This window comes from Triturus cristatus, chromosome 10 (assembly GCF_964204655.1).
Source record: "Triturus cristatus chromosome 10, aTriCri1.1, whole genome shotgun sequence".
NCBI classification, from domain to species: domain Eukaryota; kingdom Metazoa; phylum Chordata; class Amphibia; order Caudata; family Salamandridae; genus Triturus; species Triturus cristatus.
The window spans coordinates 107,556,008-107,579,137 of NC_140593.1; the positions used below are offsets into that span (position 1 = coordinate 107,556,008).

The window sequence follows — 23,130 nt, forward strand, 5'->3', positions numbered from 1 at the left end:
GTTGTGATAGGTTAACTACTAGTTTTTCTTGTTCAGAGTTTTGCTCCTTGTGTCCATCCCTCCCGTAGGAGGGTCCTGCCAATGGACCTGCTTCTGTGGACCTTTTCTGTTGCGACCTCTTCCTCTTCCCCAGCCTCTGTCTAAAAAAGCGGGTCCATTGTTAAAGTATTGAGGAGGTCCTTGTTGAAATGGTTGGTATTTCCAGTAAGGGGGTGGTGGAGGTCCCGGAAATAAAGGGGGTCCCTGAAAAGTGGGGACATTGTAGTGATAGTTGGTGCGCTGGTTACGTCGGCCAGTGTTACTGCCCCAGCTACCCGTACTGGAGTTACTGTCAGAAGAACTTCTTCTGTCTGAATTGTCATCAGAAGAATAACTATTCTTAACCGATGTGTAGTCTGACCTTAGATAAGGATATACTTTATCCTTGTCGAATTTTTGGATATCTTCTGTAATTTGGCTATTTTTTGTCTCATAAGGTATTCCTTATTCTCAGAGATTTCCGCATTGATCTCAGCAAGCTTACTCTTATATGCTGTGATCAGAATGGTAGTTTTGAGTGCTCCTTCCGCAAATTGTATTCTAACAAGGAGAGCCTCTGCTAGACATCTCGCTGTGTTGATGATGAGTACTAGAAGGTCCCTGGTGCATTTCCATGCAATTAGGGACCACTCCTTTTTAAAGGTTGCATCATCAAGGAATAGTCTGGGGAAGTTGTTAACAATCAATCCTGTCGGTGCGATATTAGCACGTAGATATTCGGTCATGAGAGCGCCATGTAGAGTTATTTTCAACCACTCTCTTTTCAATGATGTCAGTGAGTTCCAATCGTCTGACTGAGAACCTGATGCAGAACTGCCATCATGGCCAAGAAGGGATGGTATTCTATCAAGTATGTCGGAGACTACTTCATCTCCGAAGCTAAGGCCTTGGTTGTCCATAGAGAAGGAGGGGAGGGGAAACGGAACAAGGAATGGGTCCAGGCTGGCTAGAATTGCTAGTCCGCTGGTAGCCTCTTAATATTGTCCCACGGGGGTTACCCCCGCTAAGACTATAATCCAAAAGGAGGGACCGGGGGTATTGTTTAAAGAGGTCCAATGTACATACCCCAAAACACTATTACCGAAAAGGGTACAGAGTTCCTCGTGTACAGGAGGGAAGAGATAAGGAAGGCGGTGGAAATAGAGGCTTAACCACCCGTTGGTTATCAGGAAGAATCCAAATGGAAAGCCAGGGAAATTCCCTTGGTGGAACTAGAGCTCTCACACACCCAGCAAGCTAGGTGTTATGCTTCATCATATGAGCAATGCCCCTCGTCAAGTCGGCGCTGCAATCCTTGACGGGCTCCCGAAACCGGGGCTCTTTATCGGGGATCTTTTGTTCCTGCCGATAGGTGCTTGGGGGTGGGGGGCCTGGTGTAATTGGATGTAGCAGAGAGTGAAGTAAAAAGGGTCAGTTAGTCCTAATTGATGCTTTATTCAGAAGGTAAACTACCCTATTAAAATTGGTGTAGAGTGGCTAGGTACTAGAAGTGAGGTGTCTAGACGTAAGGCTCTACTCTAGAAGATCAACATGTTTCTTGCCATCTATGTCAGGAGGATCTGGGCAATTCATCAGGATCAAAAAACTGTCTACATTACGTGGTACCTTGAATTCAACATCCCACGTCCTAGGTCTCTGACCTGTAGAGATACAATGAAATAGTAATGAATATAACAACACAATCTCTTCGTTCTGTACATAATATTTGAAGAATGGTGTAGTAAAAATCACCGTGCTAGAGTTGGTTTAAAACGAGTTAATTGTAGTGCAATGCCTCAAAGTGCCATGTGGAGGTGGGAGGAGGGGGTTGTGAGGGAGGGTTACGTATACAACCGCTAATTAGCTGGTAATGCTCCATTGACGACACAAGGACACACTCACCTAGTCCGTTAACTAGAAGTACTAGCAACGGTGCTGGCGGCTGTTAAAAGGACACCGATTGGGTCCTGTAAAAAATGGGAAAGTACCAGAAGTACAATAAGTAAAATAAGTAAAAATGGTTTATGGTCACGCTAACACACTGGATGTAGAAGTAAGTGTCTCAACCGAATGCTGGGAAGTCGATACAGTCAACCCAAACCAAGCCCAAGCTAACGTGAGAGCAAGTCGGAACCGGAGCCCTGGACACGGGGTTTGCCGAGGCACACGGAAACTGACAAGATCAGTTAGGGGAGAGAAATGCATGACAGGTATCGATCGCCAGCAAGCAAGTGTTGCTTGGGGAGTTGGGGTCAGATACTGGATACTGTACTCACCAGCGTGAATGTACGCTTTGCCGGAAGACCTACCCAAACCGCCAGGGACCGGGGTGGTAAGCAGTGTAAGCCGCCGCGGCAAGATATACTCTGCATGGAAGTACACCGTGACATGTATGGTTGCGCCGTCACGTTACGTTGTGACATTTCAAGTTGCTAGGCAATGAAAGGCAAACAGAAGCGTAGGGGTTGTTACGCACCGTGTAGGGAGGAAATCCTTATTTGGTACGTAAAGTAAATCACTAGCCGTTTAAAGTGACTCTGTGGCCTCTAAACTGACATAACGTTATGACGTATCAAGTTGCTAAGCAACGGAAATGAACAGAAGCGTTGGGATGCTATGCGACCGTAATGGGAGGAGATCCTCATTGGGCATGCAGAGCAAATCACAAGTGGTTAGAGGTGACACTTATCTTACGTTACGTGATGACGTTTCAAGTTGCTAGACAACGGTAAAAAACAGAAGCGTAGAGCTGCTACGCGACCGTATTGGAAGGGGATCCTCATAGGGTACCTAAAGTTTGTCCAGAGTAGTGTAGAGCGACGCTGTGGCATCTAATCTTAAGACACAGGATCTATCGTCTCATTGGAGCGTCTGGGTGGTTCTAATACATGACTAGACTACTCGCTATCTAGATGTAAGGAGCATGATTATGCAGGGGTATGTAAAATCGCTGCTTGTTAAAGTCGCGTGATGTGTAGCAAAAAGTCATTGTATTATTCGAAGTCTCCACATTGAATTCACATGAGTACTAAACCACATGATAGCGTAAAACTGCTCACTATCTCAGTGTGATGGAGAGGTGAAATAGGAGGTAGTGGAAACGCTGTACAGTGACAAAGTGGAAAATTACTAATAATAAGGCCATTTGTAGCGACATGGGCGAGTAATTCCCTTCAATGAAAGTGAGAGTACCTGGCACTGGTATATTGGTGCTGGTGTATGCAAAAACTTGAAGAGGTTCAGGAGTATAAATATCATTTTCAGGGGGGTCAAACTCAGGATCCAAGTTAAGATAGGGTACTCCATGGGATGTCATCATTGAGACCTTCAGTGTGGCATGATAGTCTATGTACCCATCTCTGTTCAAGCCTGAATAGAGAAGCTTTGGAAATCTGAATGTGGGATTCCAATATGACCCAATGTAGTGAATCAGGGGAGTGGTGAGCCTCCATGAAATATCTGTAGAGTTTAGTAGTGGTGCGTTGGCACCGTATGTTGCTCCTATGTTCAATTATGCGGGTTTTGACTGAACGCATAGTCATGCCTATGTATTGTAAATCACAAGGGCAAGTAATCAAGTAGATACACTGTTTGGTGTTGCAGTTAGTATGCTTCTGGATATTCCATTTGAAATTGGAACGTAGTGTAACTTCCTTGGTAGTTGTGGTGAATTCACAGACAGTACACATGCCGCAGGGGAAATGTCCTTTTACAGGTGGTAAACCCCAGAGAGTAGTTTGTGATGGATTGACCTTTTTCTTGGGTCTGTTGTGAATCAAAATATCTCTCAAGCTACAGGTTCTTGTGTAAGCAAACCTAGGTCTTTGCAAACCTCACTGAAACTAGGCAGCACACACACACACAAAGCAGAGGCGGACTGAAATGGCTAAGCAAGTAAATACTAACTTTCTAAAAGTAGTATTTACAAACACACGATATTAAAATAAACTTTACTAAAAGAAGTATTTTATTATTCTGAGTTCAGGCATACTAAACTTGTCTTTCTATCATGCTCTCTGAGTCCGCTGGGATTATAGAGTGTAATAATTCCAGCAGCCCATTCTGGCCTATGGAGAGCAGGTAGCCTTCAATAGTGAAAAACTAAAATGGCTGTAATTCACTATTAGGACATGCCACACACATCAGGTCATGTCCTACCTTATGCCTACAATGCACCCTGCCCTTGGGCCTACCATAGGGGTGACTAATATGCAGTTAAGGGAAGGTTTAGGGACTGGCAAGTAGGTGCACTTGCGCAGTCAGCATGACAGTACCAGACTGCATGCAGGTTCTGCAATGGCAGACCCTAGGCACATTTCACTAGGCCGCTTCTGTGGGTGGCACAACCAGTGCTGCAGGCCCACCAGCAGCATTTGCATTTACAAGCCCTGGCACTCCTGGTGCACTTTACTAGGGGCTGATAGTAAACCAAATAAGCCAAACATGGACACCAATCAATGTATACACTTTTCATAGGGAGCACCTGCACTGTGGCACTGATTGGCAGTGGCACAGTGCCCTGAGCAGCTAACACCAACAAAACACATGAGGCACATCAGCAAAAAGTGGAAGGGAAACTCACGCCAAGGTGCCAGGTCTAGCACACACATGCCCCAGATTTGTGCTGCACACATTTGGATATACATGTTATCATCACAAAGGGAAATGAGTTACACAGGTAGTGCAACCATGGGGAAGGAAAAATCACCTGCATGTCTGACATGTTAACAATGCCTGGATAGTTTAAGCTTGCACTAATGCACTTTAGCAGCAGGACACCTGTTCCTTACATGTACCTACACACTTTGGGGGATGAAAGTAGTCAATGAGAATGCTTGCCACTGGTGTACACACTGCTAGTACTGCTAGTCAGACAACATGCATAATTAGGAAGGCAGTGGACTGCACACTCACCTGCTCCCCTGGTTTCCCATACAACTTGCTGTATTGTGGAAGGAGCCTGTCCTGCAGGGCCTGGTTCTCCTCCTCAGTGAAGGCTGGGGCCCTCTCCAGAGTACGTGCCATAGAAGGAGCCAGCGGATGCAGAGACAGCAGCAGTGGCCGCAGGGATGTGGTCCAGTAGCATGTAGTGCAGGCAAGTGAGCTCTCTGGGGTCCAGCCAGCCTTATATCTGTGCTGCAGAGGCAGAATCTGTGCCATGTGTCCAAAGTGATAGGTCCAACACGGTTGCATTCTATGAATCTGGCCAATCCATTTAAATGTACGACTCATACATGCCATCCGAATTGTTCAAATCTTCACCTTCATGAAACACTTGAAATTGCAACATTGTTGTAGGCATCCAACTGAATTTCAAGTGCACAACTCGCATCCGTCTCCATGACAGTCCGGAGCCAATGGGTGCAACGGACTGTCATGGTGCATGTGTATTTTGAAAATACACATGCACCCATCTCCATACGATTCAATGGCCAAGGCGTACGCCTGTCTCGGACCATGCCTGCCCGATGCGTATGCATGATAGTCACCCGCGTCTGACCTCATTGCATTCAATGACAAAGCGTATGCACGGCTCGGTCATGAACCGTGCAATGCGTACGCATTGTCACCCGCGTCGGACCTCATTGCATTCAGTGACAAAGCGTACGCACGACTCGGTCATGAACCATGCAATGCGTACGCATTGTCACCCGCGTCGGACCTCATTGCATTCAATGACAAAGCATACGCACGGCTCGGTCATAAACCGTGCAATGCGTACGCATTGTCACCCGCGTTGGACCTCATTGCAGTCAATGGCAAAGCGTGCGCATGGCTCGGTCATGAACCGTGCAATGCGTACGCATTGTCACCCGCGTCGGACCTCATTGCATTCAATGACAAAGCGTGCGCACGGCTCGGTCATGAACCGTGCAATGCGTACACATTGTCAACCGCGTCAGACCTCATTGCATTCAATGACAAAGCGTACGCACGGCTCGGTCATAAACCGTGCAATGCGTACGCATTGTCACCCACGTCGGACCTCATTGGTGTGACTATTCTACGGATTCAACACACAATTACTAGCCAGGGACACCTGTGCACACCCATCACACTACAGCATTGGCCACACAGTGTCCCATGGCATGTAAGGCTGCATTACCTGGGTGTTTGGGGGGGGCCACATCTGGTTTGCTAGGTGGCACTTTTGTGAAGCCACTCCCAGGTTGTGCACGTGTACATGGTGGCAGAATCCTTTGTGTGTTGTGCACATTACCACAGTGATGTGCAATTGTACAGTAATGGGCATGAGTCACGGACATAGTTTCATGTTGGATATGTTTGGGGCATGTCACATATATATCCTGAGTCCAGGGGGTAATGGCATGTACGTCACAGTGAGACCTGTAGCCACAATACTGATGTGCAACCACAGTCTGTGTGCATGTTGTGTCTCAGATGTGTCTGATCAAATGTGCCCAATGGGTGACAGTCTCCACATCCATGTGGTATATGCATCAACCTTGATGGTGTGTGTGTGTCTAAGAGACGTACATGTAGGGCCTGCAGGAACAACAGTTGCCTCTACCTGTGGGACTTACGCTTGCCTTGTGGTGTGTACGTGATACGCTATGTCCATGCCAGTGTCGATGTGGCAATGCAGGGACCCTGGGTTTCTGCATGGCAAAGATCTGTGATGCCTGGGAGACATCAGGCCTCACTTGTCACTGTGGTGTGTGTTTGGAACGTCGCAGCAGTACATAGGTTGGGTGACACAGCCAGATGATTGGCCATTGCACTACATGGGACTCATGTGGACATGTGGAATTGAGATGTGAGGTGATGGTCATGTAGGTGACATATGTGTCCATGCCCAACAGCACACACCTCAGTACAGTGTGTAATGTCATGATCTATCTTGTGATATTGAACCTGGTCATGGCCACATGGGTGGATGAACTGACAATCTTCCTTTGTGCATCTCTGTATTGCAAGGCACCAGCTGTCCATAGACCATTCCCAGACCTTGCAACCATGCAGGAACGCGACTGCATCAGACGGTCCGCTTCACCAGGCCACTGATTGAGGAGTTGGTGGAGCAGTTGGCGCCACATCTGCTACCTGGCCAGACATACCCTACAGCACTGACCCCAGAGGTGAAGGTGATGGCAGCCCTGCACTTCTTTGCTACTGGTACCTTCCAGTACACTGTGGCTACTGCGGGTGGTATGTTGCAAGCGATGTTTAGTCGGGTGCTACGCGATGTCTTGGAGGGGATGTTGCATTTCCTAGACTTGTACATCAAGTTCCCTAGCCCAGCTGAACTCCCTGAAATAAAGGATGCCTTTTATACACTAGGGAGGATGCCGAACGTCATCGGATTTATTGATGGGACACATGTGGCCCTGATACCACCACAGGCACATAAGCAGGCATACCGGAACAGGAAGCACTACCACTCCATCAATGCTCTGGTGGTATGTCTTGCTGACATGTCTATCACACATGTGTGTGCACGGTTCCCTGGTTCTGCGCATGATGCCTACATTATGAGGAGTAGTCGCATTGCAACGCTGATGTCACAGATGCCAGCTCAGCAGGCCTGGCTTGTCGGTGTGTACTGACTGTTTATGATTGTGTGTGTTTGTGAATTTTGTATTCCGCACTCCTACAAAACTCAGCTAATTGTTCATTTTTGTGTGTGCAGGTGACTCCGGATACCCCAACATGCCGTGGTTGCTGACACCCCTCCGGAACCCTGTGACACCAGCTGAGATGCGCTACAATGAGGCACATGGTCGGAGCAGGAGGGTGATTGAGCGGACATTCGGCCTCCTGAAAAGCCGCTTTCGCTGCCTGGACAAGACCGGAGGGGCCCTCCCATATGAGCCTGCAAAGGTGTGCAAAATAATCCTTGTATGCTGCATGCTACACAACATGGCAGTGCGGAAGGAGATGCCTCTCATACAGGATGACGATGACGATGACCAACCTCCGGCACCTGTGAAGGATCCCAGCCTGGGCCAAGATGCCAGTGATGATGAGCATGATGGTGACGTCCGCTCACAGCTCATCAACAACTTCTTCACCTGAATGTGACTTTCCAGGGTTGTTATGTCAATGTATGGAGGTAGCCTGGAATGTGTTGTGGCAGCTCTGTTGCTGTCTGAGTGTGTCTGTGTGCCACTTGACTGGATGCGTGCAGTGATGTGTCCATTCAGGTTGTGTGTACTTCACAACAGGGTAGCACTGCTAACTTGTTTTTGTGTAGGTTTCTTGCGACATGTTTTGTGCATGTATATTGCATTTCTCTCCTGTTCTGCTGTGCTTTTGACTGTGTCTTGTGTCTGTCCTTCTCAGGGTGTTTGATTAACACTGACCCCCAACACCCAGAATCCAACACCAGTGTGGAAGTTGTCAATTCCCATCAACTGATGTACCACACATCCCTGGACTTCAATTCCCCAACACTTTGTGAGCGTGTGTCCACTGTAGGCCTGGGCGGCAAATTCCGTTCCGCTCGCGGAATTTGCGGAATTTGGGTAATTTCGCGTTCCGCGGAGAACGCGAAATTGCCCAAAAATCTGCGTTACGTGACTTCGCGAAATTTTTTGCTTGTTCGCGGTCTCAATATGCGTGTTCGCGAGATATTTCACCCCGAGCACGCAAACAGCGATCGCGAACAGGAAAAAAGTATCGCGAACAAGCAATTCCGCGTGTTCGCGGAATTTCTGCGTGTTCGCGGAGATTTTTTGCCGTTTCGCGGAGATTTGCGTAACGCGATTACGCAAATTCCGCCCACCCCTAGTCCACTGTTACATAGAATTACCGTGCAACTATTGTGGAATAAACGTGTTGCTGATGTGTAATGAATATGTGCTACGCTTTGTTATGTGCGTTGTCTGTCTTCCCACATCTGACTGACATCTGCTTACCTCACCTGTGGACTTGTTACCACTGACTGGTGTTGTGTCTGTGCATGCCAATGTGTTTCAGGTCAACATCATTGTGTGGGATGAGTAACATGGCCATGGTGAGTATGTGTTGTGGTGCCATAGTGGTGTGTCTCCCTCACATGTGTCACATCACCATTACTCACCTTACGTTGGTCACATTGTTGCAGTATGTGGCATTCATTGTGTTGTGTAGCAGATCGACATCTCCCTGACACATGACAAGTTGGAATCACAACAGAGGCAAGTATGGTGTACTGGTGAGTTTATTTTCAAACATGTGTGAGGGAAGTGCACAGGATGGTGGGTGCTGTACATTGTTTTTGGAATCCAAAGTTCACATTAGAGTTGGAAGTGCTGGTAGATGAAATGTCCAGAGTAAAGTCCACAGTCATCTGCTACATTGGCCCAACATGAACCCTCCATGTCATGTGGGCGAGTTGTGTGCGATTGGACAAGGTGAACGGGTTGAGCACAAAGAACATTGTCCAGAACAGGTTTAGAGGCCCTGGGGGATGTGCTGGGACATCTGCCTCTCACATGTCCTTCTTCGGATGACCCCTCTTCTTCCGGGGGGGGGGGATCCTCAGGTACAGGCCTCTGCGGTGCAGGGGACTCTCCGCCAGAATCCTCCTCCCTCCCTGTGGCACTAGCAGATGGTGTTGCGAAAGATGTTGTGGCCACACAGGGAGGTGTGGACAGGTTTGTGTTGATCTGGCGGAGGCACTGGAGTATGTCCCGATGCACCGCAGTAAGGGCATCCCACTTGGCCTCCATGCAGGCATGGTGGGCAACCTGCTCCTGTTGCATGTCCTTGAGGATCCCCACTACCTGGCCAAATCCTCTGGTGCTATCCTCGTACGCATCTATGATGCGTGCCAGGTGGGGGTCATCATGCAGTCCAGACCCCTCTGCAAGGCGCGCCCTCTGCCTCCCACCCCTCCCAGTACCCCTATCCTCAAGGGCAGGACCAGCGGCAAGACGCACAGGTGACACTGGGACCCCTTGGGTGGTGTTGCTGGTGGTGATTGCTGTAGTTTCCGGTGGGTCCTGTGTCCCTGTGCTGTGGGTGTTCAGTGGCCTTGGTCTGTCCGTGTTGGCGGGGGTGCCCTGTCGGTTTCCAGATGCTGGAGGCGTGGGTACAGGGGGTGCAAATGTTGATGCTGCTGGTGCTGCATGATGCCTCACACCGGAGGGGCCAGGTTGGTCGTCGTCATCCGAAGAGGACAGAGACAGAGTCAAACCAGAGAGCTCAGTGTCCGCCAGAGTCTGGGACTAGGAATCCTCATCATTTGGTGCTGGGTGCCCAGTACCACCTGTGTTTGGAAGAGACACACAATGTGAGTTATGTTTCTACATGCATCGATGATTCACAAACATGACATTTTCTACTTTTCGAACAGATGCCTGCCTATACACTGCTTTTTCCCAGCTTGTCACGGACAGAGTTTGATATTGTTGTTGGCCATTTCCCAGCATGTCCTTGTGCTCCCCACAACAGGGCCCAGTGTCAGACATCTTGTCAGTCCCTTCCCACTCCCTGTGGGGTGAGTATGGTTCAGTTAGAACTTGCTGGGCCATGTGGGTGGGTGTAGATTGTCTGTGACTGCGACACCCATCATACTCTTGGCTACACCCCCCCCCTTCCCAGCATGCCCATACTTCCTTCCTCTTGACTCTGCTTCCCTGTGAGGGGGTGTGACAGCAATGGCAAGATGGCTGACTGTGAAATCCTGGTGTTTGTTGTTGCCCATTTCCCAGCATGGCATTGTGCTCCCCACAACAGAGCCCAGTGTCAGACATCTTGTCAGTCCCTTCCCACTCCCTGTGAGGCGAGCATGGTTCAGTGTATGCTTGCTGGGCCATGTGGGTGGGTGTAGATTGTCTGTGACTGCGACTCCCATCATACTCTTGGCTACACTCCCCTTCCCAGCATGCCCATACTTCCTTCCTCTTGACTCTGCTTCCCTGTGAGGGGGTGTGACAGCAATGGCAAGATGGCTGACTGTGAAATCCTGGTGTTTGGCTACAAGTCCAAAGAGAGCCCCTGTGCTTCACACAGCAGCACCCAGTACGGGGTATCTTTTGCTGATATTTCACTGAGGTGTGGGTCAATGCATTCTACCCAGTGAGTTGTGTGGAGTTTAGGTTGTTGGGGGGGGGGGTGTCTCCACTTGTTGGTAAGTATGGTCAGGGCTGTCAGTCCTCCTTCCCATCATGAAACGTGCTTCCATTGTAGGGCGTGCAAGTTGTCTTTCAGGATGTCAGGCAGTGGTGTCCTGCTTCTGATTTGCACACAACCCCTGCCAGGGCCTTGTGCTCCCCACAGCAGGACCCAGTGTCAGCCATCTTGTCAGTCATTTTCCACTCCCTGTGATGTGGGCATGTTTCAGAGAGGTCTTGATGGGCCAATCAGGAGATGGAGCATTATCTGTGACTACAGGCCCCATCATGCTTTTGGATACACTCTCTTCACCTGCATCCCCACTATTCCTTCCTGTCAGTCAGCTGCACTGTGAGGTAGTGTGTTTGTGGTAGCAAACTGTCTGGCAGTATCTAATTAGCTTTGTGCCACTGGCTTGCTCTATTTGTTTGTAGGTTGGTGCATGTCATGACACAGTTCCAAGTCACTGTGAGATGGCAGGTATTGTGCTTGTCTGACTGGCATACACATCTTGGTATGATTATCTATTGGTTACTGTAGCTTTGCTTGCGGTGCATGGTTTCACTGTCCCCTTGCCACACAATCCTGGGTATGTTGTTTGTGTACTCACCAGGCTCTGGTATGTCTGTTAGGCCATGGACGCTCTCTGGTGGTAGGATGTCCCCCACCTTCTCCTCCCAGGTCCTGAAGTAGACTGGTTTGGCAGGAGGGCCACCGCCGGTGCACTGACTCAGGGCGTGATCTTTTTTGATGAGTTTCTTGACCCTCCTGCGCACGTCATACCACCTGTTCTGGATATCGTCCTTTGTGCGCCTTGCTTTTGCTTGAGCGTTCACTTTGTCCACAATCCTCGCCCACATCTTGGTTTTCTGTGACATGGGGGTCCTTTGGACCAATGTCCCAAACAAATGTGGCTCTACTCTGATGATCTCGTCTACCAGCACTTCTAACTCACTATCTGTGAACTTTGGATTCTTCTTTGGGGGCATGGTGATGGGTGGTGGTGGTGAGGGATGTGTGTGTGAGGGTGCACGTGAGGGTGGGTTAGTGTTCATTTAGCTAGCTGTATGTGTGAGTGCTTTTGGTGAGGTGCTAATGGTGTGTGAGTTGTGTGATGGGTGAGTTGTGAGTGTGTCTGTGGTTGCTGTGTGATGGTGTTTGCTGCTGGCTGTGTCTCCTATTTGCAAAGGATCATGGTAGTGATTGATGCCCTTTATATAGGTGCAGTTGTGGGTTTGTCTTTGTCCCAGTTTTTTTTTGTGGATATTTATTGGCTTTGTCATTGCTTGTTTTTTTGTCTTTTTTCCTTTGGGTTTTCTAGGCATGAAGGAGACGTTCATCTGACGGAAACGGACGCTGCTGTTGTCTCGTGCAGGCTTCTCCACCTCGTTCACGCTGCCTATCTTCTGTGTTTCATACGCGTCGGTCGCGAAGGTCTCTATTGCTTGTGGACCCGGTTGTCTGTGCATGTCGGTCTAGCGGCTTGGTCTCCGTGCGAGTCGTCTGGTTTTACACGCATTGCATCGTACTGTGCGGATCGGACATCGCGGGTACGGGTCGGTCGGGTTCATTCTGGGTTCATGTCGGTCGGTGAAAATCGCGTCGGTTTTCCGGCCCGATCACTATTTTCCCTACGGCTCGGTCGTACGGCTTGTATTCCGTACGTGTCGGTTGTAATTCACTCGCGTTGCATCGTACTGCACGAGTCGTACGGCGCTGGTCCGTGTCGGTCGGTATCCGGTCCGGGTCCGTGTCGGTCGGTTCGTTTTGCTGCCGGAATCGGAATCGGCCCCATCGTAGTCTGAGATAAAATGTTACCAGTCTGTATTATATTACTTTGATCAAGCTCCGTCTATTTTCCAGAATAGAATTTTGATGCCACTGAGATCACCTTCCCCCTTTGTATTAGAGACGGGCGGCAAAGGTTTAAAAAACATGCAGAACCTTCAGATGAACTCTTCCCCTAAATGCCTCATAGGTGGTACCATAACCTATTTTACAGTTCTCATGTCAGTCAATATCTGCAATATCCTTCAAAAGAGTAAATCAATTTGCAGTTGGGACATTAAAGTGAGGGGCCCTAGATGCCCTGATTACGGTTTCTGTAACAGAAGACAGATCCTCATGTTTATAAAAGTAACCTAAGGGATGAGCATGAATTCTTCACAACAATAAAGTGAGGTAATTCAAATAACACAGCAAATCTTTCACAGTTGCTGTTGTTCCTGAAGTTAATCACAACATAGTCACAATGCTTTTCTTTTGGCCAATTCCCACCCATCCCACCCTTCTCACCAAAATGATCTCACCAAATAAGTCCTCATAGCGACTTACATTAGAATTTATCCAATTCAAGCCTGATACTTTAGGTCCTTTTCTTCTATTTTCGAGCTAGAAAGAGGGGCGCACAGATTCCAACACAATAACATACAGTGTGGGTATAAACTCTAACACATTAACATACGGAGTGCAGTCGATTGGAAGTTGCAGTACTGTATTGTGCCCAAACTCCTGAAGAGAACCTTTAGGTAATTGAGCTGCCCCTACTGTAATGAGTCCAGGCCGTCCCCTTAGCTCCGTGCCTTCAGATGCCTCGTATATCTCGAAACGTCTGAGCCATTGTAACACTAGAGCAGTGATGTACTTAGTATCTTGATCTATTGCTGAACTTAACCCTTTGTCTTACTGAATTTTGGTTGTACTGTATGTTCTATACCGATTGCCTGTTCTTAAGCTCTTAGCTGGAACTGCAATAATGGTGGCTGATTTTGCTGGAGTAGGAGCATATTTAAGCATTTTGTTTTTGTTAGTTACTAGAGTTTCTGTGCAGAAGAATTACAGCTGAGTATTTTGCCATATGATATTGTAACAGTAACCTGTTTTCAATGTTGTGCTCTTTTTTTTCTGATGTTTTCTCAGTTTCTCAGTTATTTCTAAGTACTAGTAGTCAACACTTTACTTTAATGAAATATTCACTTTTTTCAGCAATCAAATAGTGAATTACCGAGTTTATGAACTAGAAGAAGAGACATACATCCTCTCAAAAGAAAATATGGGTATTTATAAGAATGTATTTTCTTTCATGAAATACTTAACCACATTATTTTTATTCGGTCTAATTTACATACTAGTATGTGCAGTTGAGGTAGAGCATTGACAAGATTCTTACATACATTGTATATATTGTTATGAAGAAATCTTAACAGTGAAATAATGTTATAGTGAAAAACGTAAATATGAACTTGGCCATATCCAGTGCTCACTCAGGCACAGCACTCAAGCTGTACTTCACTGACAGCAATCTGGGTTTGCTTGTGTTCTAGTTCGAAGTGGACTTGACATGGCATTTCAAGCTGAATTGTTCCTGTTTCAGCAGGGCAAAGTCTGAATTGCATATGCTCACTCCTTTCTGAGGTGGCATGGTAGGATAAAAAACAATTATGAACCGGAATGCGAGTTATTACCAGAGGCTGAGATTAATGTCTAGTCAAGGTGAAATCTGCCTAACTAGCTGTGGAAACACCAATTAAATATAACAGTAACTTCAAAAACATCCATATCTCTCTTCTCATCACCAAGAACCAACCAAATTGGTGGGAGTCGACATACCCTTGTTCAGTTCCTATCTCATTGAAACTGGGGCTGCAGTGATCAGCCTTAAGCACCCCACCATCCTGATACACAGCTAATAGAAGGCCTCTTTTGACCAATATTTCTCCAAGTTGCTGCCAGCTTCCTCCCCACAGGCCTCACTGTCAGTCGTCTAATACAAACAATAAAGGCCCTATAACGAGTTTGATGGTGCGGCGGTGGGACTGCCCCGCTGCTACACTGCCAGACCTGTGTGCAGACCGCCTGCCCTATTATGACTTTTTAAGTCAATGGCAGGATTTTCCACTGTGGTGCCGGTCCTGCCAAGCATGTAGGTGCCTCTGGGCCACTTGAGTGGTAATGGAGCGGCTGCAAGACTGCCACCACCGCGCCAATACGAGTCTAGCTCGCCCCTAAGTCCCTAAGTCTTTCTCTAGCTAACAAGAAACATGATAACTCATATGCAAAAGGAAGACAGCAGCCTACTAGCAAGTTAAAAATTAAGTGTGGGTGGAACTTGCAGAGTATTACTCCTGAGTTCCATAAAAACTATGCGAGCGGCAGAATTTCGGCACATCATGTTGCTCTGCTGGTTTTAAGCACTATATACACTTTCTATTATCTTTCTCAAGATGCCTTTCTGTATCATTGACTCAGTCTATGGAATAATCCCAGCTATCGGTTGAGGCATTAGATTGTACTGAGGAGTTCTAGGATACTCAGCATTTGACTTGATATTTATATGGACAAGCTCAACTCCTTTTATCAGAACTAAGGGGCTGATTACGATGACGGTTAGACTGCCACCGACAGCCTGTCAGTGTCGGTCTCACCGCCATCATTTGCATGTTTTCCGCACGCCATATTATAATGGCGGGTGGAAGGATGGCGGATAGAAAGCCCGACTGCCACGCATCCGACAGGCTTCTTGAACCCACTGGTGCAGTGGAGGGCCTCGCATTCACTACAATGGTGGCGGTGTCTACCAAGCACCGCCGTATGGGTCACGATGTCCCTTTCCGCTCTCCTATTCATGGCGGTTAACCCGCCATGAACAGGCAGGTGGAAAGAGACTTTGGGGGCCCAAGTGGGGCCCCAATCCACCCTGGCCCTAAGCTTTGGCCATAGGTGCCCCCCTACAGATCCCTGCACCATGTGGCAGACACTGCATGGTGCCTGCCACGTAGTGCAGGGAAATGAACGGTGTCCATTTTCTTTGCATTGCAAAGGGTGCTGCAACCAGCACTACCCGCTGCAATGCAAAATATAGGCACTGCAACCGCCGTGATGGCAGCCCCATCTGCTACAGAGTGGCAGTTGGGCGAAAGTCCACTCGCCATCGTAATCGGGCCCTAAGTTCCAGACTTCAGGCTACACTGTATCCTCAAGATCCAGTGGTGAATCATCAGTTGTCATTAATGGCCTGAAATTCCACACATTTCAGTGTAAAATAAATGGTAGGTTTTTTTTGTTTCATTTATCATTTTGCAGTTATCAATATAGCAACAACAATAAAAGTATAGCTTGCTGACTATGTTGCATTCCCGTCAGTATCACACATATAATGGCGCATTACATTCATACACTGTAAAGCATTTAAGCGTCTAACTTCCGAAACTGGTGCAGAATGTTCTCTCGTCCTTAAATACTCAGTGAGCAGCCCCCATATGTCTCTGGGCTGCGAGGCGTCTGGTAGCTCCTCTGAATACAGTCCCAAGTTCTCTTTGCAGTATACCATGTCCTGTAACCACTGCTCTGGTTTGGGAGACGCTTTACCCCTCCCCCCCTCCCCCCCTCCCAATGCAATGCCACCCTCCTTTTGGCCATTAACAAAGCTATGATTACAAATTTGCCCACTCTACCTTTCAAGTGTTGTGTCAGACCTAACGATCAAACATGAGGGCAGAGTGGTAGCTGTCATGGTCTGTATTTATTGAACCACCATAACCCAGAATTCGCGTATCTGTTGACATTCCCACGCAAGGTGCATAAAATCTGCTCCATGCATTCTGCATCTCTTACATACATCATTATCCCAAATGCCATACCTGTGCAGTCTAGCTGGTGTGTAGTACATTTGATGTAAATACTTAAAGTGAATTATACACAGGTTGCAGTTCGATCTTAATGACTTTCTCTGTCTGCAGCAGTGCTCCCAATCCTCCTGTGTGAGCTGAGGTTGGAGCTTCTCATTCCAGCGGACCAAACGACGATTTGGGTCAGGTTTTGTTTTATCCCTGGCCTCTCTATATAGCTTGGTGACTAATTTGTGGCACGTGGGGCTAACTAAGAGCATCTGCAATGTGTGTAGTGTCTGCGGTTCATCTGGGAATGTGGGATAGAGCTCCTTCACAGCTACCCTAAGTCCATGATACGTGAACGCGAACAGTGGCATCTTGTTACTTATGTATTGTAGATCATCAGTTGTGAGAAATTTACCATTCGGGTACATATCGTGCATTTATTCTATGCCTGCCTGTGTTAAAGTGTTCATGATGCCTGCTTCCTGTGTAACCGACAAGGCTGGGCGATGCGTTAGCGTGAGCAATGGAGCATATAGTGGGAGCTTAGTGGCCTTACTACCTAGGACCTGCCATGCAGCAACAGTACAGCCTATTGTATTGATTTCCCTTCTGGGTATCTCACGTTTGGAATGTGGTCAAATGCACCGTGATGGGATCGGCTGTGCATCTCCATCCTCCACCACTAGATGTGGAGTATATGCATGAGAGTTGTACCAGTAATGCCTCAATTACACTTGAGCACACAGATAATATAAGTACAGGTCTGGTACATTAAATCCCCCGTTCTTGTAATCCAGAGTGAGTGTTCCTTACCCTACTTGAGGCTGCTTCCCCCCCCCCCCCCCACAAGCCTTACCAGTTGAGAACGTATGTTTTTAAAGAGCTGGCTGGGCAATATAATGGGTATATTACTGAATAGGTACAAAACTCTTGGTAGTATTACCATTTTTTTAAGTGCGATCCGATCTGCCAGTGACAATTTTATCCAGCTGGTCACTTGTTGTTCCTGCTTATTGTATGCCTTGCCAACATTTTCACTTATTACCAGTTCCGTGTCCCTATGTACCTATACCCCTAGGTACTTGACTGGCTGTATGATCCACTCAAGGGGGTACTCAAGATCGTGCAGTGTGGTGCACTCAGAGGGACCATAGTGGATTTATTCCAATTTACACTGAGCCCCGAGAATCGCTCAAATCAGGTGTATTTACTGAGAATTGGCGTGAGATGCTGCTGGGGCAGCCTAATGAATAGGACCATGTCATCCGCATACAGCGATATAATGATTGGTCGCAGTGTGAATCGTAATGCTGACCCTCAATGGCGCTGTCTAATGATACATGCCAGCGGCTCCAGCATCAGGGAGAAAAGCATGGGGATACCCCTGCCTCGTGCCCCTGCATATCTTCTGTATGGGATCAGATGTTGCTCCATCCATCCGGACTTTCGCCACAGGGTCTGTGTACAACAGATGCACCCATTTACAGTAGACCTCAGGCAACCCCATTCTTCGCAATATCCTGAACATATAACTCCACTTTATGGAGTCAAATGCTTTGGCAGCATCTAACATAACCGCTGCGGGGCATGTCCATGCCGCCGACCAATGGCCGTGCGGCACTGAAGCACTGTCAACCATCCCCAGCTCCGCAGCATTATCCCCGTCAGTTCTGCGATATCCTGCTCCTGCCCGACATGCGCTAACCCCGCATTGCATGGGGCAGCTTGTGTTCCTACCATTCTGGGAATTAGAGCGCCTGCTGCGGTGAAATCTTCGTGAGGCGATTAGGGGCAGAGCGGCGCCAGGCCTCGTAGGTGCTGACCTGCCGCGTGTGCTGACGACTGACTCGCTGAGGCCCGGATTAGCTGTGAGGCGTATGAGAACATCTCCATCTACGGTGAGTGCCCAGTGCGCGGGTCTCTCCGGAACCCTCCCCCCTGCATAATCGCTCTCCATCTGCTGGGGCCTGGCCTCTTTACTCCGGCCCTGGCACCCTAGCGCGCCTGCATTCTCCCTTAGGCCTAGCGGGGACAGGGCTTGCGAGCTAGCCTGGGAGGCGTCCGCTCGGCCGCTTGCAGGCGTGGCAGTGGGGGAGCGGTAGTTGTGACCCTACAGTACCCGCGCCTGGCGGCCCCTGCATCCCGTTTAACTATGCCTACTCACTCGACATTGGGCCTATTGCTTAGGATCTCCCACCCTCCAGTAAAACTCCACACTTGCCCTCCTCGGACCCGGGATCCACTGGCGCCCTGCTTTGTTACTCTGTCGGCGAAGCGGTGGGCTACAGTGGACTCGCTACCCGTGGCGGACCCCCGCCCTCTCCTGCAGCAGTTTCTGAGGGGCTGTTGAGGTGGCTGCGGCCCTGGCTCCCACACGCTGGAATGGCCAGCTACTCAATCACTGGGCCTTCTTGAGGAACGTAACCCTATCCCTCGCCACTGCTGGGCCCCCTCTGCACTGTGCCTGATTCATACTTATTCCTCCACCAGGGGGGCCAGCGTCTCAGCCGGCCCCCAGGACTGCCTGCTCTATTGAACCGAGGAGGGTTACTCCACTTCGCTGACTCAGTGCCACCTGCACACATCAGGGCGTTTCCCTGCAGCACTGTGGGCGGGCTATTTCCTTGGTACGAGGGCTTATTTACTAGTGTGCACTCCATAAGTTCTGGGTGCCGCCTGCACCATGCGGGCCCACAAAGGGGCTCCATCTACTCCATACGGCTTGCCTAGAGCCTGTCAGCTTCCCCCTGCCTGGACCCCTCTTCTGGCGTGCTACTTCACGATCAGTTCCAGACAGCGCGCCTCCCCTGCTGGTTACTGTCTGGGCACACGCTCCTGCTGAGGCTGCATTCCCCTCCCGTACTGGGCCTCATACCTGGACAATTCTGGACACCTGTTCATTTAAACCCTCTTGCTGGAATCCTGGTCTGGCTGGTGGGCTCGCTGCCGGAGTTCCAGTGGCGATCTCCCTTCTACTCCATCAGCATTCGGGGCCCAGTGCACAGCCCTGTTTTCACTTCCTGCCGCTGGCTCCTGGTTTTGCCCGGTCCTCCACTTGCACCCACCCACTGAGGCCATTCCACTGATGTTAGCCACACTAGGTCGCGCTGCGGCATGGGCCGCAAAGACCCGAAGCAGAAGACCCTCCCTTTTGAGAAACTCGTGGAAAAGATCCCAGAGGACGGCGCCGGCATGGTAGAGGGAGGGCAGGTGGCGGATCGTGTCGAGGACCCTTCTGCCCCATCCTCTTCCCTATTGCAAGAGATGAGAGCGGGTTTCAAGGCACTGGATGGGCGGTTTGATGCTCTTGACAAGAATCTGGAGAACCTGGGTGCTAAAATCCAGGTGCATGACAGGCGCCTAGACGAGGCGCGCATCTCCGACATTGAGGATGGTACCGCACAGTCCCTTTAGAGGTTGGAACGAGTTGAGCGCATCCTCAAAGATGTAGCGATCACGAACGAAGATCACAAGGCGCGCAGTCGGCTCAATAATATTCGCATCCTGGGAGTTCCGGAGTCCACCTCCACTGGCTGTCTCGACCTCTTTGTCGAAACACTGCTGACTGACATTTTCAGGAAAGACTCCTTCACTCCTGGGTTCGTCATGGAACGCGCTCACCACACCTTGGGACTTCGCCCTAACCCGGGATGCCCCCCACAGCCCATTATCACCTGCATCATGAACTTTAGGGACCGCGATACAGCATTGCCCCTCGCCAGAGAACGCGGCGACACGTCCTGGCAGGGCTCCAAGCTATCCCTCTATCCAGACTTTACCATCATGGTACAGGAGGCCCGGCGCAAATATAATGGTGTCAAGGCCACTCTCAGGAACCTGGATCTGAAATATGGCATGTTGTACCCCGCTAGACTGTGAATCGATGTTAACGGCAGATCACGCATCTTTGATAATCCCGTGGAGGTACAGGAATTCTGCCGTTCCTATAAACAGGCCAACATTCAGACGGGCACGAGGGGGAGTGGTCCCTCCCCTCCTCACTGCGGCTCCGATGCTAGCATGGAACTCTTCTCTGGGTCCGGGACGGGCTGACATAACCACATTGTTTCTTTTTCCCCTAGCAGGACTGATTTGGGATATTGTTACTCATCATGTTGAATTATTGCATTTAGCTGGTTGTCTGACGTGGCATGGCCACCGCCCTTGGTGTACACATTAGGTGTAGTTCTTTTTTGCACGAAATGTACCATTTCAGGGATAACTCGTTCCACTGCAAAGTCAATTTGTACTTAACGTATTGTTGCTTGCCATGGGGTTGCCTTGCTTCTTTGGTAGTGAGGGTGGGAAATTGCTATTGTATTTTTATTTCTGTTTTGTTTCGACTTGGTATACTGTCATTGTACTCATTCAACGATTGGAGCTTGTTCTTTTCACCTATGACACTACTAGCAGATGGCTCAGCCGGGTAATGTCGAGGGTCCCTCCAGCCTGTCTTTGATGTCCTGGAATGTCAGGGGTCTCAACGACAACAACCGTAAAAAATGGCATGTTGTCCATTACCTAATGCGTCACAATGTGGAAATTGCTTTCCTACAGGAAACGCATTTACCTAAGTCGGACACTGTTAATTTCGCTTCCAGCTGGAGCGCGCACAGGTACTTTTCCAATTACAGTAACTATGCCAGGGGCTCGGCTATTCGTATTCACAAGAGAGTCCCATTTCACTCTTGCTCTGTCATAACGGACACTGATAGCAGATACCTGATCGTCACAGGGTCTCTCATGGGTCACAGCTCAGCTCTGGTGTGTATATACGCCCCGAACACTGATTTCCCTGAATTTTTCCACTCTCTACTCACGCAGCTATCAAAGTGAGACCCCATTCTACTTCTAGTTGGGGGGGATTTTAATTTACTACTGAATCCCGCACTGGACAGCACTGCTTCCTTTCCCAGCACCAAACCACGTGCGCACCGCGCTCTCCTCGAACTTTGCAAGCACTTTTCCCTTCTAGACATTGCACGCAGGCGCAACCCATCCCTCACTGACTATACGCACTACGCCAGCCAGCACGACATCTGGACCAGAATCGACTACTGGTTTGTTTCCCCTGGCATAGCCAGCTGGGTCCAGTCCCTGGTGACTTTACCAAGGACATACTCAGACCATTCCCTGGTACAGCTGTTTCTCAAGGTTCCCGCCCAGAAGGTTTCGAACGACAATGGCGCTTCCCAAATCGCGCCCTGAACGATGACTTGTTCCATACCGAAGTGCGCAAGGCTATTGAAGAATACTTCGCTATCAATATGGGCTCGGTTGACACCTGGGCAGTCCACTGGGAGGGCTTCAAAGCGTTTATCAGGGGTGTCTGTATCGCCAAACATGCTGGGGTGCTTCAGGGTCTCCGTGCAACACTTTCCCGCCTAGAGCGCGATCTGACTGCACTAGATACCACTTTCCCACTCACCCATGGCACTGACAAGGCGGGTAAACGTTTGGCCCTTCTTACTGAGTACAGGAACACAGCGGATCATGAGATACACTATCTAGGCAAATATCAGACCGCCAGGAGATACGGCGAAGGCGAGCGACCTAGCCGGGTACTGGCCCAGATGCTCGTATAGTAGGGCCTACATTACTGAACTCCGCTCCTCCACAGATCAGTTGCTCTCTGGCACCAAGGAAATTCGTGACAAATTTCGTACTTTTTTTTCATCTCTTTACACCTCCAGGGTGGGAAGTGACACCTCTGCCCAGGAAGCCTACCTCTCGGAGACTGCATTGATATACCTGGAGAAGGACATGCAGGATTTCCTGGCGGAACCAATCTCCGAGGCTGATGTAATTGGTCAATCAACTAAGAAAGAAAATCAAAGCCGGTTCAAGGAATATCTATTTGGGCCTAGGGAGTAGGTCCCTATTATAAAGCAAAACAGAACTGGAAAAAGTTGAACAGAAAAATATACATCAAACACCCACTCAAGATATAAATATAAAGATATATATACACCTTTTTTATTTGTTTTTTTGTTATTTTTAATTCAGTGATTTATTTTAGTAATTCATTTTCATTGATACAAAAAACATTCTTAGTCTAATAAATACATATCTGACAATAAAACATACATTTGCAAAACATCAATATATGTATGATCATAAAAAACAAAGTTCAAGGCCCCGTAAACAAACAATCAGATTCATACACCTACTCATTCAATCTAAATCACATTCATCAATACACATCACAAAATAAACTAGATTATCCTTGGGTATATAGGTGGATATGATCGTTGGTGTATCTTCCAACGAAAGCCAGATGGTACTTAAAGAGGAAGAAGGTCGCCAAATCAAGCGCCAACGCGCGTTTCGGTATAGGACCCACTAGGGGATCCCACCTTCATCAGGGCGTGGACCAAGGATAATGGGGGACAAGAAGAAACCTGGGAATTTAAGGAAATAAACACAAATAAACCAC

General features: G+C 48.7%; 1 protein-coding gene across 1 annotated transcript in view; it reads left to right on the forward strand.

Moving 5' to 3' along the window:
• Nucleotides 1-23,130, forward strand: part of ZCWPW2 (zinc finger CW-type and PWWP domain containing 2) — a 1,218,481-nt gene that overhangs the window by 799,776 nt on the left and 395,575 nt on the right. Inside the window, exon 6 of the mRNA XM_085629962.1 lies at nucleotides 14,065-14,135. Coding sequence (XP_085486088.1) covers nucleotides 14,065-14,135 — 71 coding nt within the window. The remainder of the gene's footprint in view (nucleotides 1-14,064; nucleotides 14,136-23,130) is intronic.